The sequence below is a fragment of the Syngnathus floridae genome, chromosome 6 (genome assembly GCF_059516105.1).
Source record: "Syngnathus floridae isolate MCC-2025c chromosome 6, RoL_Sflo_1.0, whole genome shotgun sequence".
Taxonomy (NCBI): Eukaryota; Metazoa; Chordata; class Actinopteri; order Syngnathiformes; family Syngnathidae; genus Syngnathus; species Syngnathus floridae.
The window spans coordinates 6,011,734-6,027,842 of NC_142418.1; the positions used below are offsets into that span (position 1 = coordinate 6,011,734).

Sequence of the window (16,109 nt, forward strand, 5' to 3'; positions counted from 1 at the left end):
ACACTCTCTGATCCGTTTCTTTGTTTGTTTGTTTTTTAAACTTCAATAACACACAACTAAGCAATATAGTTCACGCCAGGAGATGCAACACGTTCACTGACTGATCCGTTGATGCACGGGAAGGGAGTTCACCCATTGACTCGTCTGTGAACAGGAAAGTCAGGATTCATTCCCTCACAGATCCGTTCAGTTGGTAAATGGGAAATGCAATTCACAACTCGTTCGTGAACGGGGAGTTACGTCATTTTCTTCTTCGTTTTGTTTCACGGAGAGGTGGCACCAGCTTCAATGCGCATTACCGACACCTACTGCTTGAAGTCATATGAACTGGAAAAAGAACGAATCACTTTAGGAAGTGATTTGTTCACTTTCGTGCACTGAAATAAATTCGTTCATTTGAACGAATCGTTCACTCACGAGCCAACACTAGTGGGAGGAAAAACTTGAACGCTTCGAAAGAAGGAGGTGTGACTCAGTTACCAGTGCGCTGTGGTCGCGTTTTGTCCACACGAATTTTCCTCGTGCCGGAGTAATTTTACTTTCATAGCTCCAAAGTGTTAGGCTCCAAAGTGTTAGGCTCTGCACCCCTACCATTTTTTGTTGACGTCCGATGACTTTGGCGTGGTTTTGGATGTTGTCTTGTACTAGCAGTTTCTATATATGACCATATTATACTTTGTGTCATCTTGAACTGCAACCAGGTATAGTCAATGTTTATTTTAGAGCATTTTGAGGTATTAACATGTTTCTATATTGTATTTGGATTTCTTAAAGGGGGGTTTCAGCTTGTATTGGATTTTATTAAGTTGGTCTTCCTTCCTGTTTCCTGGGCTTTCAGCATCTGTGAGGGTTCAGCAGAAGGTTGAAGATATAATCTTGAAACCACAAGTGTGCACATCAGGCATATGAAGCCACTCTTGTGCAATGTGACAGGACCCAAGATACTTAAAAAAAAAAGTTGTTAATGACCCGTGCTTAAACAAAGAGGTAGATGTTTGCAGTCTTTGGATATTAACCCAAGAAGTAGATTTGAAAGTAAACACGTTACAGTGATCAAAATATCCATCTACTGCACTGTAATAGATGACTATCATGACTAGTGTACTAGGTGGGATTTGACATGAAATGTTTGCAAATCCGTCCTCGCTATTTCACAGATTTTAGCGGTTTCTAACAGTTCTGACCCCTGCTTATTTTTGGTGTAATTCCACTGTCAACCCCTAGATGACAGCACAGTATTTTATTTGACAAATTTGGAAGTACAAGAATGAGAAATGGAAAGTTTATTTCAATTCAGCTTAGTTTTTGCTCAGTTGTGACTGATTGCTTCTTAAATGTAATGTTTGCAAGCAGCAGCATTACTTCTCATGTGAGGGGGACTTCAACTGTCTTTCCATGGCAAAGGTGAAAAAAACATCTGCAGGAACATGCAATGACTGTCTGATGAATATAAGCTATGGCCCAAAGGTACAGACTGTGTATACAGATTCATCTAATAAAGCTAATTGGAGCACCACCTCCCCTTTAATGACGGGGATCTATTGACTATCATTGCAGCTATACAGGTAAAGCTTGTTTGTCTGTTCTTTTTCCTTGAAGGAAACACTGTTCCTTGCTTAGCATGCACTATTTGCTCTTTATTTAAAGTCTTGCAGGATCCAGAGTGATGTACAGGAGAGCTAAAAATGAAGCAGGTTGTGAAGGAACAGTTCCCACCAGCCACATTCAGAAACGCTGTCGAAACGTTGCACCTGTGGAAAATTCCAGCGAATTGAATCTTATGCCGTGAGTGCCCAAATTATGTTTGTTCATTAGCTCCCGCATCAGTTAACATGTCTGTTCCATTATGCATATTTTTTTTAAGTATTTTGTGCCACTTTTTATGTGGACCCAAAATGGGGTGATTGTTTGAATGATTGTGATTCCAATTATTACTAAAATAATCATGACTAATAATTTTTGCATAGTCGAACAGCCCTTATAGCCTTATAAGGGCTCTATTTTTGTTGGCAGCGCATTAGAGGGAGTGTCGCTGGAAATGTGCCTGAGGGAGTCACAATTTGGTGGCAAAAAGTCGAGCTAAATTTAGACCACGTCTCAAGTTACATTCTTACCCAAACACTAACCTGTCGCCCTCCAAATATTTGTCTCTACTTCTTTTCCAAAGCACTACAAAAGCAAAAACCTATGGTGTATTGTCTCATCGTCACAATTGCAGCCATAGGTCGTACATGAAAAATGATTAAGTTATGAAATGATTGAAATACAAATTATTAAGCTTTTTACTGCTGAAATTGGCTAAATAAGTAAAGAATCGCTTCAGTAATGGCCTTACCACAAAGAGCCGGAACCTTGCTCTCTGCACACACGGATTATTTGTTTGATGCACTTGAGCGTGTGTCACGGCCAAATAGTTCCTGAAAACACAGAAAGGCCCACCGTCTTAAAGACACTAAACTCTTCATTGCTAACAAACTCGTCGATATTTATGTTTTTTTAACGATGGAGGAGAATAGCGATGTCTTTTATCGGGAGCTCCCAAAAGTGGTGAGTCAAAATGATCGGCCAGTTACTTTTAAAGGTAGTATTTGAAAGCCCGTGGGGAAGTTAGGCAATCTAGATTGAGTTCATTTTCCTTCCAGGAGCTGCACGCTCACCTTAACGGGTCGGTGAGCTTCCAGACCATGGAGAAGCTCATTAAACGTAAGCCACATCTTAACATTGAACATCACATGACGGCCATCGACAAAGGCCAGCGGAGAACGTTGGATGAGTACGTAGACCAGACCACTTACTCTATGTGCGCTCTAATCAGCACTTGATCGCAGCGGCTTTTTATGACAACATGGCGTGCTACAGGTGCTTTCAGGTCTTCAAGGTCATTCATCAGTTGGTGGACACGGAGGAGGACATCCTGATGGTGATCATCATTAATGCCATTTTTAAAAATGTTGTTCCAAAGCACCGTGGCAATGTTCAAGCTTTCATTCTAGGTGGCGACAGATGTAATCAAAGAATTTGCTGCAGACGGCGTCAAATATTTAGAGCTGAGGAGTACACCAAGAGAAGAGAAGAAAACAGGTTTGAGATGTTGAATGGATTATTTAATTTATCCATCACTGGGAGTTATGTTGTTACTAATATGTTGTTGATTTTCAGGGTTGACTAAAAAGAACTATGTGGACACTGTAATAAAAGCAATCCAGCAGTGTAAAGAGGAGGTGGACATTGATGTCAGGTAAGCACATGAATAATATTCTTCTCTCACGAGAGACACTTACCGTCATTTATACTGCAGGTTTCTAGTAGCCATCGATCGCAGAAATGGGACCGAGGTTGCCATGGAAACAGTGAAGCTGGCTGAGGAGTTCATGCTGTCTGCTGATGGGTTGGTGGTTGGACTTGATCTCAGTGGGGATCCGACAGTACGTTTAAATGTTTTCACAGTCACGTAGTGACAAATTCTTGGTATCCTTCTGTTAAATAAAGAATAACCAATAGGCTTAATAGTCAAAGAAATAACTTGAGCATAACAAAAATTGATATTTAAAAAAAAAAAAAAAGACAAAAATTAACAAATGAAAATCAGACATTACATTTTAACTGTGGTTAAACAGAATTATTTTAAAGGAGAAAAATTGTCTTGGGAAAATTATAGGGTTGGGTTTAGTGTTAGGTAAAAGTGTTAAAACCATCAGTTCACAGTTGGTGAAAAGGACAAATTAAATTTGACAATAACATCTAAAAAAAACAAATCACAGGTGAATTTTCTAGGCGTGTAATGCCCATTCCAAGTCCTTCCATTCAATAAATGATATCGACAATGATCGAATGGTGGTTTTCAGGTGGGCCACGGCAGAGACCTGCTTCCTGCTTTACAACGAGCAAAGAACAATGGACTCAAGTTATCGCTGCACCTCTCAGAAGTAAGACATTCCAACATGCACTCAATATTTGGCACGTCTTCGAATTGAGATCCTTGGCAACCAAAATATTAGAAACAAGTCTCGCTGTGATGCAGTACTTCACTGCAGACAATCAACCTTGTTCAGGTAACATTGCTTTTGACAAAATCTGTCTAAATTGGATCGAGCCTTTTTTTCCTGTAGATTGGTAAATTGCAAAAAAAATTAAATCAAGAATAAGTTTTTTTTTTGTCAAAACTGATAAACTTAAAACAAACAAGGAACTTTTACAAAGTTAGCCCTAAACTTTGAGGGGGGAAAAAAGCTGAAACTATTTATATAATCTTAATTTAGCACTGAGTCACTAATATCATAGTGGGACAGTGTATCTAATGAAGTGCGTTGGTCTCTGAGACGGATGAATGCTGACGGGTGGTGATGAATTGTACCAGGTACCATCTCAGCTGGAGGAGTCGGAGCTGCTGCTCAACCTTCCGCCAGACCGCATCGGTCACGGCACCTTTCTGCATCCTGACGTGGGCGGATCGCAAAGCCTCGTTGACCAGGTGGTGAAGAATAACATCCCTTTGGGTGAGGCATGCGCTTTGCCCACACTAGCAACACAAATCAATGCGCAAGTAGAATGACTAAGGCACACTAATGGAGTGACATGTCATATTTGAAATGTTTTATGTCACCAGAAGAAGGAGCATGTAATAGTTGACCTCAGCAGTAACTCGAAGCTGTTAAAAGTGCACTCATGGGGGCAAGCAAATACCCAAGTGTCATTCAACATGTTCTTTCCTCCACCAGAGCTTTGCTTGACGTCAAACGTCAAAGGACAAACTGTCCCATGTTATGCCGAGCATCACTTCAAATATTGGTACCAGTTGGGACACCCAAGCGTCATTTGTGTAAGTCTCTCTTCTCTTTCAAGTAGCTGTTGTGGTACTGTGCTACTCCATGATCGTCATCCTTATTTTTCATCTTTAATGGCCGCAATGCTGTTCACATTAGTATTGTGAATATTTTCGAGACATGTTGCCTTGTACATAAATGTTGTCATTTTAGTGTGGTCCTAAAAATGAGCTAGTGAATTCATAGTTGTTTCTATATTGTACTGGTCATTCACCAGTTTTGATGATTTGTCCTCCGGCAGACTGACGACAAAGGCGTGTTTAGTACAGACTTGTCTCAGGAATACCAGCTGGCTGCATCCACATTTGGTCTGGATCGGGAGGCTGTGTGGACGCTCTCTCAGCAAGCCATCGACTTCATTTTTGCAGAGGAAGCGGTCAAGCAACAACTGAAGCACAAGTGGACTCAAATACAGCCACATGTGCTCAAATGACAACTTCAGTGTCGTGTCAGCCAACCGCTTACCTCACTTTATAGAAAAGGGAAAACGACTACCTATTTACATTTTCGTAGCAATTATAACATTACAAAAAGTGAAAACACTTGAAACTGTTGTGTTTGACACTCCTGTGCTGATTTTTATAATTTTAAATGAATACAATGTAGACATGCCTATGTATTAGGCACACATGATTGTGATGTAAGAAAAATAAGCAACTAAACCTCTGTCCATTTCTTGCCTCCAATTAAAAGAAAACAAAAAAACATTGCAGTCCTTTTTACCTCATCCTCAATTTACTTGAGCGCCTTCTTTCCAAATTTTCCACGTTTGTCTTTCTTCTTGAATTTTCCATGCTGCATGTCCTTCTTTTGCTTCCCGTGCTGAAGACCACCATTGCTCGCCACATCCTTTGTGACATCAAGTTTTCTCTTCTTGTCACTGTTGGGAACAGATTGAAAAGCACCTTGTATATTTGCTAAAAAAAAAAAATACTTAAATGGTAATTTTTTTTTTTCTACTAACAAGGCCTTACTATACTTGGTAATTATTATTATTTATTTTTTTTACAAAAAAAGCCTTACTATACATGGTCCAAAGTACCATGTATATTTACAAAAAAAAGCCTTAAGCCTTACAATGGTAATTTCTTTTTTTTTTACTAACAAATACATGTATTTTTTTTTTCACTAAAAAAATGGTCATTTTGTTTACTAAAAAAAGCCTTACTATACATGTTCATTGCTTTACAAAAAAAATGCTTAACTGTTTTTTTTTTACTTAAAGCTTTACTATGCATTTTTTTTTTTTTAACTGAAAAAAAATTCATTATTAAACAGTCACCTTTTTACTAACAAAAACTAATATCCATAATCTTTTTCTTTTTTTTAACTAAAAAAAGCATGCATGGGTAGGCAATTCCAGTCCTCGAGGGCCGATGTCCTTGAAACCCTTACTCTACTTTGAAACCCTAAACAACCCTGGTTTGAAAACCTACTTTGAAACCCGAACCACTTGCAAATGAAGCCTTTGCGGTGAAGAGTGTTGCTACTCCACCTTTTAATGCTGACCATCGCCGTGTTTCCAGCTTTCTTTAGCACCTCGTCCCATTCCTCATCATGTCCGCGGATCTTGTACCTGGAACCGAAAAGGATGACATCACATCAGCATCAAGCTTGTCATTTGTCAAAAGTTAAGACGTGGCCTGCTTACTCTTCCAGGTCAAGTTCCTTCACTTTCGCCTTCTCCTGCTCGTGTTTCTCCTCAAACTCCTTTGCCGCCTCATTCTAATCAAAGAAGAAATGATCTTTTATCAACTTTTAGTTGTCACAGCATTCATAATACGGAAAAAGTGTATCTTTTGTAGATAGCAGAATTGCAGGATGAAAAAACTTTTACATTTATTTTTAAGACAACTAAATAATTGCTCCACTGTAATTAAATTAATTTGGGGATTTAAAAGACGATTGCATTTCACATATAGTTTTACTGTACTTGTGAGAGGAAATTATTTTTCCACACAGAATTTTATTTTGGAGGACGAAACAGAATAGGAATGAGTTGAACAGTAAGCTGGAACAGTTTGAATCAGTCCCACCAATTGAATAGTTGGAACGGTTTAAAACGGTCAAGAAAAGTGGAAAGTAGAGGTGAATTCTCTAAATTTTAATTCTGGTCTTGCATTTTGAGATTTTGAAAAAATAAAGCTGAACAGTTTGAATTGTTCAAGAACTGTGAATATTAGAGGTAATACCCCAAAATTTTAATTACCGTATTTGCCGGTGTACAGGTCGACTCGGTGTATAAGTCGACCCCCTAAAATTCGACGGAAATTTACGATTTTATGATATATCCTTTGTATAAGTCGAGCTCAATTGTTGCATTATATTAAACTTCAAAATTCAATATGCGAAATTTATTGACGAAATGTGTTCAAATTCCGGGAGGCCGTGCGCATGCGGCTGTTTATAAGCACCGCGGAGGAGATCGCGGCCGGCGAGCTCGCGCACGCCACCCGGCACCAACGGGAGGCCGGAAATAGCTCCAAGCCGAGCGGATCGGCACTTTATAAGCACCGCGGAGGAGATCGCGGCGCCTCATTGGACTTCCAGCGGCCGGCGAGCTCGCGCACCCGCCCGGCACATCCGGGAGGCCGTGCGCACGAGCCAAGTGGCCGAAAATAGCCCCCGCCGAGCGGATCGGCTGTTTATAAGTACCGCGGAGGTGGTCGCGGCGTCTCATTCGACTTCCAGCGGCCGGCGAGCTCGCGCACCCGCCCGGCACATCCGGGAGGCCGTGCGCACGAGCCAAGTGGCCGAAAATAGCCCCCGCCGAGCGGATCGGCTGTTTATAAGCACCGCGGAGGTGGTGGCGGCGCCTCATTCGACTTCCAGCGGCCGGCGAGCTCGCGCACCCGCCCGGCACATCCGGGAGGCCGTGCGCACGAGCCAAGTGGCCAAAAATAGCCCCCGCCGAGCGGATCGGCTGTTTATAAGCACCGCGGAGGTGGTGGCGGCGCCTCATTCGACTTCCAGCGGCCGGCGAGCTCGCGCACCCGCCCGGCACATCCGGGAGGCCGTGCGCACGAGCCAAGTGGCCGAAAATAGCCCCCGCCGAGCGGATCGGCTGTTTATAAGCACCGCGGAGGTGGTCGCGGCGTCTCATTCGACTTCCAGCGGCCGGCGAGCTCGCGCACCCGCCCGGCACATCCGGGAGGCCGTGCGCACGAGCCAAGTGGCCGAAAATAGCCCCCGCCGAGCGGATCGGCTGTTTATAAGCACCGCGGAGGTGGTGGCGGCGCCTCATTCGACTTCCAGCTGGCCGCGCACTCGCGCACGCCGCCCGGTTCAAATTTTCTAAGTGCAACGCACAATGAGATGCATGAGAAACGGCCTTGGTTACCATCACATTTGAAGCGATGAATACGAAGTTAAATTTTATGACTCGGTGTATAAGTCGAGGTCGATTTTTTTCGGTCGATTTTGGATCGAAAAAGGTCGACCAATACACCGGCAAATACGGTATTGGCTTTTATTTGGGAATAATGAAAAATTGAAAGGTAGCAGGTGTCAATTTGCTTTGCCCCTAAATATGTTGGCAAGGCTTTGTGAAAACGTCCATACCAGATCATCTTGAAGGCTTCGGACAGTCGGCTCCATGGTGACGTCTTTTGTTGTTGCCATCTCCGCTTCGATGGCTTTTTCTTGGATGCTGGTAAAAATCTACAACGTACAGACAACAGAGAGGATCATAAAGCACCGACACAGTAAAAAAACAAATATGAGACAAATTTTAAAAGAGAGAGATTAAAAAGATGAATCGGTCAGGCTCTAATAGCATGAACGTACTTGCACAAATTTGCGCACGAGGCGGTTGAAGAGCCCCATGAGCTGCGAGCTTGGGAGCTCCACTTCCTTCTCCAGCTTCTCCACCGATTTGTGCTGCAGCCCGACGCCTAACAGCATTGCCTGGAAAACACTTTCCGATTTAGACAGAGCTTCAAAAGCACCCAAAAATTCTAACAATTCTTTCGCGAGGGGTTTCACAACAAGAAGCTTACACACTGCGCCGCTGACAAAGACACGTCACCCAGCTGCTTGAGAAAAAACAAACGCGCCATGGTCGGGACGAGGTCCATGATGAGGTGGTAGTCCACCATGCTGCGCGAGTACAACTCCAAACGCTTGAGGTCGTAGGGGCTGAAGTGAGCTGCCAGCTCCGAGGCGCTCAAAGCTGCCGGGAGCAGAGAGGACCTGTGAGATAGGAGAGTCGCTGTCGAGGAGCAGTCCCGTGTCCACCTACTGTTCGAGGCCTCCTTAGCGCCTTTGTTCTGTAGGATGCTGAGGGCCAGGCTCGGGTTGAAGTTGCTGAACTGGTAGGAGAGCAGAGACAGGAAGCGCCTGCGGAAATCTGAAGTGTGCCACAAGGTTCAGTTACATGAGCTGAAGACCAGAGAAGCGGTGTGGACATTTACCTTTCCAGAATGCGGACAACCAGTGGCTTTGCTGCTCCTCACTGTGCAGCTCCTTTATCATCACACACGAGTGCTCACCTGTTAAGTCGTTCTGCCAAAGCACAATTGGGTTTTCTATCAAAATAATAATAATTGTCATGACAAAAGAAATTACAGTACCTTACCTGAATTGGTAGTTAAATTTTAGTTAAATTTTCTAAAGGTGTATCAGAATACAGAATATAGTCGCAAAGCCATTTTATTTTCAGATGCAACAGTTTTTGTAAATAAAAATGACTAATAATTTGCCTTTCTCTGGGAAAAAAATTGGTATTTTGAAAAAGTGTAAATAAAGTTGAGTCCTTTGTAAATGGGCAAATTTAGCCGCAGTAATCGTCATACTTACAGGCGTTTGTCTCAAATAGACCGGAGTATAACCTGCTTTCTTCCAAAACCTGTGAGATTGAAAAAAAAAAGAAATATTTCACAGGAGAACACGGACGACCTTGCTGTGCTTGTTCCACACCAAAGCGTCCTCACTTGAGCAGCTGAGTTGTGAGTCCGTAGGAGACCCCCAAATAGTCCAGTCGCTCCGCTCGCCTCTCGCTCAGCTTGAGAAGCAGCGGCGGGAGTTCCTTGCGAGGCGTCACCACCTCCTCCAGGAGCGTGACGGCCTGAAAGCAAATTCATTTGTGTCTCATTTCAATTGGTTCAAATCCATCAGCCGTTTAGCCGCCCGTACCTCGCTGCTGACGGTAGTGATTTCGTTGTTCTGCGGCACGGTGCTTTCGTCCATGGTGGGGAACTTGCCCTCGTAGTACATCTGCAGCAGCTGGAGCACTCGTGAGCCGTAGCCCATCTGTCAGGCAAAAAAAAAAAGACCTCTAGTTACATGCAATGTAGTATGTATTAGCTAATATTAACTAACTCATTTAAGCATGCTTTTATAGAGTTTGCTTTGCCCACTGTTGTTATATTACACAACATGGAAAGATAACAAAAGTACTGTATTTGCCGGTGTATAAGTCGACTCGGTGTATAAGTCGACCCCCTAAAATTCGACGGAAATTTACGATTTTATGATATATCCTTTGTATAAGTCGAGCTCAATTGTTGCATTATATTAAACTTCAAAATTCAATCAGAAATATGCGAAATTTATTGACGAAATGTGTTCAAATTCGCGAGTTTGTAGCGAGCGATCTATATGCCATTTTAAATATTATTTACTTCATGACCCTGTGATATTACGCGCTGAGAGAGACTAACAACAATGAACACTCTTAGAAACTGGTTTATTTTTAGTTAAGAAACAACAAATTATAATTATAAAGTGATTGCCGGTACATAGAGTTCAAAATTCGTCTTCATCGTCGCTATTTCCGAAAAGCGTTTGGCGAATATTTTCTAAGTGCCAACGGCTCTTGCGCCATAAAGAGTCCGCCTCGGCTGGTTCCCCATGTCGGCCAGAACAAGTGAAAATTCGGCCTCTTCCCCTGGAAGTCTGGCCAAGCTTGGCGAATATTTTCTAAGTGCCAACGACTCAACCGCCGTAAAGTGTCCGCCTCGGCTGGTTCCCCATGTCGGCCACCACAAGTGAAAATTCGGCCTCCTCCCCTGGAAGTCTGGCCAAGTTTGGCAAATATTTTCAAAGTGCGAACGACTCAACCGCCGTAAAGTGTCCGCCTCGGCTGGTTCCCCATGTCGGCCACCACAAGTGAAAATTCGGCCTCTTCCCCTGGAAGTCTGGCCATGTTTGGCAAATATTTTCAAAGTGCCAACGACTCAACCGCCGTAAAGTGTCCGCCTCGGCTGGTTCCCCGTGTCGGCCACCACAAGTGAAAATTCGGCCTCTTCCCCTGGAAGTCCGGCCAAGTTTGGCGAATATTTTCTAAGTGCCAACGACTCAACCGTCGTAAAGTGTCCGCCTCGGCTGGTTCCCCATGTCGGCCACCACAAGTGAAAATTCGGCCTCTTCCCCTGGAAGTCTGGCCAAGTTTGGCAAAAATTTTCAAAGTGCGAACGACTCAACCGCTGTAAAGTGTCCGCCTCGGCTAGTTCCCCGTGTCGGCCACCACAAGTGAAAATTCGGCCTCTTCCCCTGGAAGTCTGGCCAAGTTTGGCGAATATTTTCTAAGTGCCAACGACTCAACCGCCGTAAAGTGTCCGCCTCGACTGGTTCCTCCGGTCGGCCAGAACAAGTGAAAATTCGGCCTCTTCCCCTGGAAGTCTGGCCAAGTTTGGCGAATATTTTCTAAGTGCCAACGACAATCATTTAGACATGGCGATTGAATGTTTACGTACCGGTAGTTATTGTCGTTGCTTGACGCGCGATGACTCGCACATTCGCTCAATACCCAGTACTTCCCCCTAGCAGTCATCGTCGCTGCCTGGCTTTCGATGTCCGTTATTGAGGTGAGAATATTTGAAATTGTTGCTGAGGATGCGTGTTAATGCGACGAACGCTTTATAATGATTCAGTTTCTCGCTGTTTGATGAGCATGACGGACGCATACCTACGCACAATGAGATGCATGAGAAACGGCCTTGGTTACCATCACATTTGAAGCGATGAATACGAAGTTAAATTTTATGACTCGGTGTATAAGTCGAGGTCGATTTTTTTCGGTCGATTTTGGATCGAAAAAGGTCGACTAATACACAGGCAAATTCGGTAATAAAAAAAATAAAAAATAAAAAAAAATTACTTTTTGATAGTCAGGATTGACTGCAATTCGCACCACTCTGCCTCCAGACAGGCTGCCAAACTCCGGATCTTGGAACTGGAGACCAAAGGCTCAATGAGATGAATTCCAAACAAAGATCATTTTATGATCCAGCTCATGTGTACCTGTTCAGACACAGTCCATGGAATGAGGTCACCTGCGGCTTTCTTCCCTCTGGAGAGGCTGTTGAGGATGGACTGTCGGGATATTTCGCCTTCCAGACACACCTGGATATTCCCATACAAATTGTTTACTTGGAACATTATGCACAGAACAGGCCCTGGTTCATTTCCATGTTTACTACCTGCACCACAGCGAGGACCTCAGGCAGCGAGTTTTGCGTAGGAGGAACGGGCGGCAGAAGACAGAAGAGGTGATGGGCCGGCGCGTCGGACAACATCTGCAGGTCGTTGGGGGAATTCTTGAGGAGAACAAAAGAAGTGAGTAGGTGGAGCGAAGAAGAAATAAAGGAGTGGAGGAGCATTTTAAAGGCTCACCTTGTAGTGCGATGCCACATAAAGAGCCATCAGCCTCTGCAGGAAGGCCTCAGACGCCTTGTGGTAGCAAAACAGGGTATCTCTGTTCACGTAATATCTAAACACAGCTTGTTAAGTTTCCAATACTAGTTTCTACTAAATTTAGGAAGTATTCAAGTACTGGAACGAAAGAGATTTTATTTTGATGAACCCATAGCAGCTGCGACTTCAGTCACAGCAGTCACAAGCCATCGAGCCATCGAGGATGTTGAACTCCTTTCAAAAAGGATACAGGTCACATGTTTGTGGAAGAGGACAACCGGAGATGAGTCTAGGAATGTTCAGGCAGTCCAAGCAGAGCAGTTCATTGAGCCACTTCTCCACCGCGTCGCCCCCTGCGTACCTGATGGACTCGTGCAGGCTGACCTCGTGGAGCGTGCGAGCTGCGCGGGGAGCCCACAAACGAGTCAGTGGCTACGAAGGCTACGCTAATGTACAATTCATGCGTACCTGCTGCTAGCCTGGCGGTGGTGCTGCTCCTGTTCTCGGCTGACATGTTCTGTTGACTGTTTGCGCTCTGCTCCCTCAATTGCTGGATCAGTTTGAGGGAGAGAGAGCGACCGGTGCCTTCGTAGCTGCAAAGTCAAATAGAATCAGATCCACGGTTGACATCACATCACATAAACCTTACATTTAAACAGGGGTGTGTAGACTTTTTATATTCACGGTACACAGTATGTGTACCCCCACATTCAGTGAAATTGTACCGACCCGTTGATGGTGGAGGCCATGAAAACCAGATAAGGTCCCAGCAGTTTCTTGACTAGCGGTAACGGGATGGCTGCAGCCTCATCAATCACCAAAAGTTCAGCTTGGCCCAGTTTGACAGCATCGCCCGGATGGATGTACTGCAGACCAAGTGTACTGTGTTTCGCAATGCACACATTGAAAACCAAAACGTGAAAAGCGGCTTTACCTGAATGGTCTGCCTGTGCTCTTTAAAGACGTTCACCCTCACGACCGCTTTGTTGAACTCGGGATTCAGCGACTGGATGATCTCATAATCCAGATGTTCCTACGGCAGATGAAGACAACATTTAGCGCAGGCAGATAAACCGGCGACATGATGCTCATGTACATTACCTGATACTGAAGTGCGTCAAAGCCTTTAAAGATGAACTCAAACATGGTATGGAGATTGTCCGGGCTCGGGGAGGTTACAAAAATATTGGAGTAGCTGGAAACAACATCACAACACATTTAGCAAATTCTGTAAGCAACATGATGTTGTTTCAGGAGACATATTGCCCTCTTTTTATGCTCTGTTGGTTTATTCCTACCCAAAAGCCACAGCTCCGGCGACAGCCAGACCCAGCGCGGCAGATTTGCCTCGGCCTCGAGCAGCCGTCAGAGCCACGGTGCTCCTCAGGGTCTTCTCCGAGATGGCTTCGATGAACTTCAGCACGGCTTTGGCCTGACGAAGAGCACACAAACTGTAACATTTCTGACGTTCACCTGACAATGGATGTTACATTAAAAAAATTGCCTGAATCGTTAGCAGATGTTTTTAAGAGGCAGATAACCCCAAAGTTGATGTTTTGAGTGGAAGTTATTTAGTTAACGAAAACTACAAAATAACTCGAACTAAAATTGAAAAAAAAAAAGTGTTTGTCTTTTGAAGCAATAACTAGATGAAACTACATTTTATATTTCCAAATTTAACTAGAATTAAAGAAAAATTATGTGTTTCACTGTTCAACTTTAGACATTCAATCAAACAGATTTTCACCTGGTCCATGGTCCTGCAGTTATCCACCAACACACCCACTGGCTGAGTGTCCTGGAGAGTCTCCTTGAGGTCCTTCAACTCCTGTTCCTTTGGAGACAAACCATCCTCCTGAGGAAGAAATGGGGGGGAAATGATAAGGTCAAGAGCACTGAGCCAACAAATGAGCAGGCGGTGTTTCATGTACGGGCACCTGCGTCTTGGGCGGAAAAGGCTTGATGTTGGCCATGTGGCTGGAGATGGGCAGGATGTTGAGGTGGTCGTCGATGACAACGCAGTTTTTGCAGGAGGCAAGGGACAGGATGAACCTACGGCAAGACGAGGAGCACTTAGTAATTGCTGTAAAAAGTTCCAAAATGTGACCAAAATTGACCTCTCATTGAATCTTCCAACCACATCTTGATGAGCCTCCGTTCTGTAACGAGCATGCACGTCCTGGAAGAAAAGTCCGATCGATGTAACTTAGAGGTGCAGTTTGGCTAGATTCGCTTCATTCAAAGGGAGATAATTTAATTTTATATCAATAAAATTATATAAGGAGAACTCAAAAGAATTACCATAGTCATTGTGTACAGCTGCTTGAGGGAGTTCACTGTCCGTAACAGTATGACTACTATACCACCGCCTTCAACCGTCTCAACAGTTCTGGCTAAGAGGTTGGGAGTGAGGGCTTCGAAATCCTGTGTAAGAATGTAAACAAGATCACAATCTCATCTCCACTTTCACGTGGGCAATGTTGGATGTGAATGTGAAAAAAAGTACTGATGGACTCACCTGTAGAACACACATGCCAAAAGTGTTTCCCAGTATCTTGTGGGTTTCATTGTAGTAACAGTAGCGAATGTTAGTGGCAGCGACGAAAAGCTCAAACGGGTCATCTTGATTCAGATTCAATGTGCCTGTTTTTATTTTCTTCTGAAGATGCTTCATACGTTTCTTGCGATTGCTGCTTGGGCACACACGTAGGGGGCAATTGTGAAAAACAATAAACACAAAAGAAATATGAGCAGAGGACGTGTATTGTCACCTGCTGAAGCCAAGTTCTTTTTTGTAGCACCACAGAACAGAAGGTCGCGCTCGGACGCTTGCTTTGGACAGCATGTGATGCAGAATCACCACCTAGACGATAAGCCCAAATAAATTGTCATTCTGATGAGTTCCAACAAGCCCAAACCCAGTAAAAGAATTATGACGTTACCTGGTCTCTTCCACGATCTCCCACCACGACAAACATGGTGCGATGCTGCAGGGCGACTCCATTCTCGATTTGGACCCGAATGCGGTTGTCAACCTTCTTGCGGACAGTTGCCATTGTTGTACTGGTGACACAAAAATTCCTTTAATGTTGTAACAGCTAGTATGTTATACAAAGTGCTTATAGCTTTCAGGGGCCACATCGACACATCAAGAGAAACAGGTGAAAGCTAGCAAACATAAATGAAAATGACACAGAATAAAAGTGCATTTCCTATTCTGTTTTCCCGAGGACGTCGTACTAGGTAAAAGTAGGAATTGGTAAAATGTGATTTAAGAGGATCTTTACACAGCATCGGGCTGCATCACAACATCGCAAGCGTCAACATGACTGTTCATTCACAGTAGATTGCCTTAATATTTGTCGATATGGAACAACAGAAAACAATCGACCTTTGGATACACGCATAACAATTCCCATGTTACCTTTTACTGCTAACACGCTTCCTAAAAATCCCCGAAGTCGAAACTTTCGTTTAGATGAATGCTGCCATCATGGTGTTGATAAACTCACATGGAGGGAGACACGTTTCATGAAGGACCCCTCGGCGTGACGTCATATACCTGCGACATTGGCCATGCCCATCCATAGTGCTTTTTTTACACGTGGAGTCTAAAATAAATGCCTTTAGCTTGTTGGTTGTGTCTAGCAT

The 16,109-nt window shown here is 43.8% G+C and overlaps 2 protein-coding genes across 7 annotated transcripts; one reads left to right on the top strand and one right to left on the bottom strand.

Annotated features, from left to right (window-relative positions):
* Positions 1–446: 446 nt before the first annotated feature.
* mapda (N6-Methyl-AMP deaminase) lies at positions 447–5,530 on the top strand. Of its 6 annotated transcripts, none has more exons than XM_088379555.1 (12): positions 447–701; positions 1,354–1,565; positions 1,648–1,785; positions 2,643–2,773; positions 2,860–2,920; positions 2,994–3,081; positions 3,160–3,238; positions 3,299–3,425; positions 3,846–3,926; positions 4,358–4,496; positions 4,719–4,819; positions 5,065–5,530. In XM_088379555.1, the coding sequence occupies exons 4-12, from the start codon at positions 2,685–2,687 to the stop codon at positions 5,254–5,256; spliced, it is 957 nt and encodes a 318-aa protein (XP_088235681.1). In that variant the 5' UTR covers positions 447–701; positions 1,354–1,565; positions 1,648–1,785; positions 2,643–2,684; the 3' UTR covers positions 5,257–5,530. The 6 variants fall into 6 exon arrangements, with proteins under 6 accessions (XP_088235681.1, XP_088235682.1, XP_088235683.1 ...); XM_088379556.1 differs by having other exon boundaries at positions 1,405–1,565; XM_088379557.1 differs by having other exon boundaries at positions 1,468–1,565.
* nat10 (N-acetyltransferase 10) lies at positions 5,376–16,026 on the bottom strand. The gene is made up of 29 exons (XM_088379540.1): positions 15,883–16,026; positions 15,401–15,521; positions 15,230–15,321; positions 14,977–15,148; positions 14,760–14,882; positions 14,576–14,637; positions 14,396–14,510; positions 14,206–14,313; positions 13,757–13,890; positions 13,560–13,653; positions 13,393–13,491; positions 13,188–13,324; positions 12,927–13,051; positions 12,709–12,859; positions 12,438–12,534; positions 12,245–12,361; positions 12,066–12,167; positions 11,923–11,997; positions 9,957–10,073; positions 9,755–9,888; positions 9,621–9,669; positions 9,236–9,326; positions 9,064–9,171; positions 8,822–8,994; positions 8,610–8,729; positions 8,385–8,483; positions 6,475–6,548; positions 6,319–6,399; positions 5,376–5,703 (listed from the first exon to the last, which is right to left on the bottom strand). The coding sequence occupies exons 2-29, from the start codon at positions 15,512–15,514 to the stop codon at positions 5,559–5,561; spliced, it is 3,108 nt and encodes a 1,035-aa protein (XP_088235666.1). The 5' UTR covers positions 15,515–15,521; positions 15,883–16,026; the 3' UTR covers positions 5,376–5,558.
* Positions 16,027–16,109: the final 83 nt, after the last annotated feature.

Excerpts from the sequence above, each read along its gene's own strand:
- mapda (XM_088379554.1), top strand. The coding sequence starts at position 2,503 with ATGGAGGAGAATAGCGATGTCTTTTATCGGGAGCTCCCAAAAGTG. Across the intron at positions 2,774-2,859 it reads CAGCGGAGAACGTTGGATGA|GTGCTTTCAGGTCTTCAAGG; the intron begins GTACGTAGACCA and ends GGCGTGCTACAG. Across the intron at positions 4,497-4,718 it reads GAAGAATAACATCCCTTTGG|AGCTTTGCTTGACGTCAAAC; the intron begins GTGAGGCATGCG and ends TTCCTCCACCAG.
- nat10 (XM_088379540.1), bottom strand. The coding sequence starts at position 15,514 with ATGGCAACTGTCCGCAAGAAGGTTGACAACCGCATTCGGGTCCAAATC. Across the intron at positions 9,327-9,620 it reads TCTATTTGAGACAAACGCCT|AACGACTTAACAGGTGAGCA; the intron begins GTAAGTATGACG and ends GTGCTTTGGCAG. Across the intron at positions 8,730-8,821 it reads CTTTGTCAGCGGCGCAGTGT|GCAATGCTGTTAGGCGTCGG; the intron begins GTAAGCTTCTTG and ends AGTGTTTTCCAG.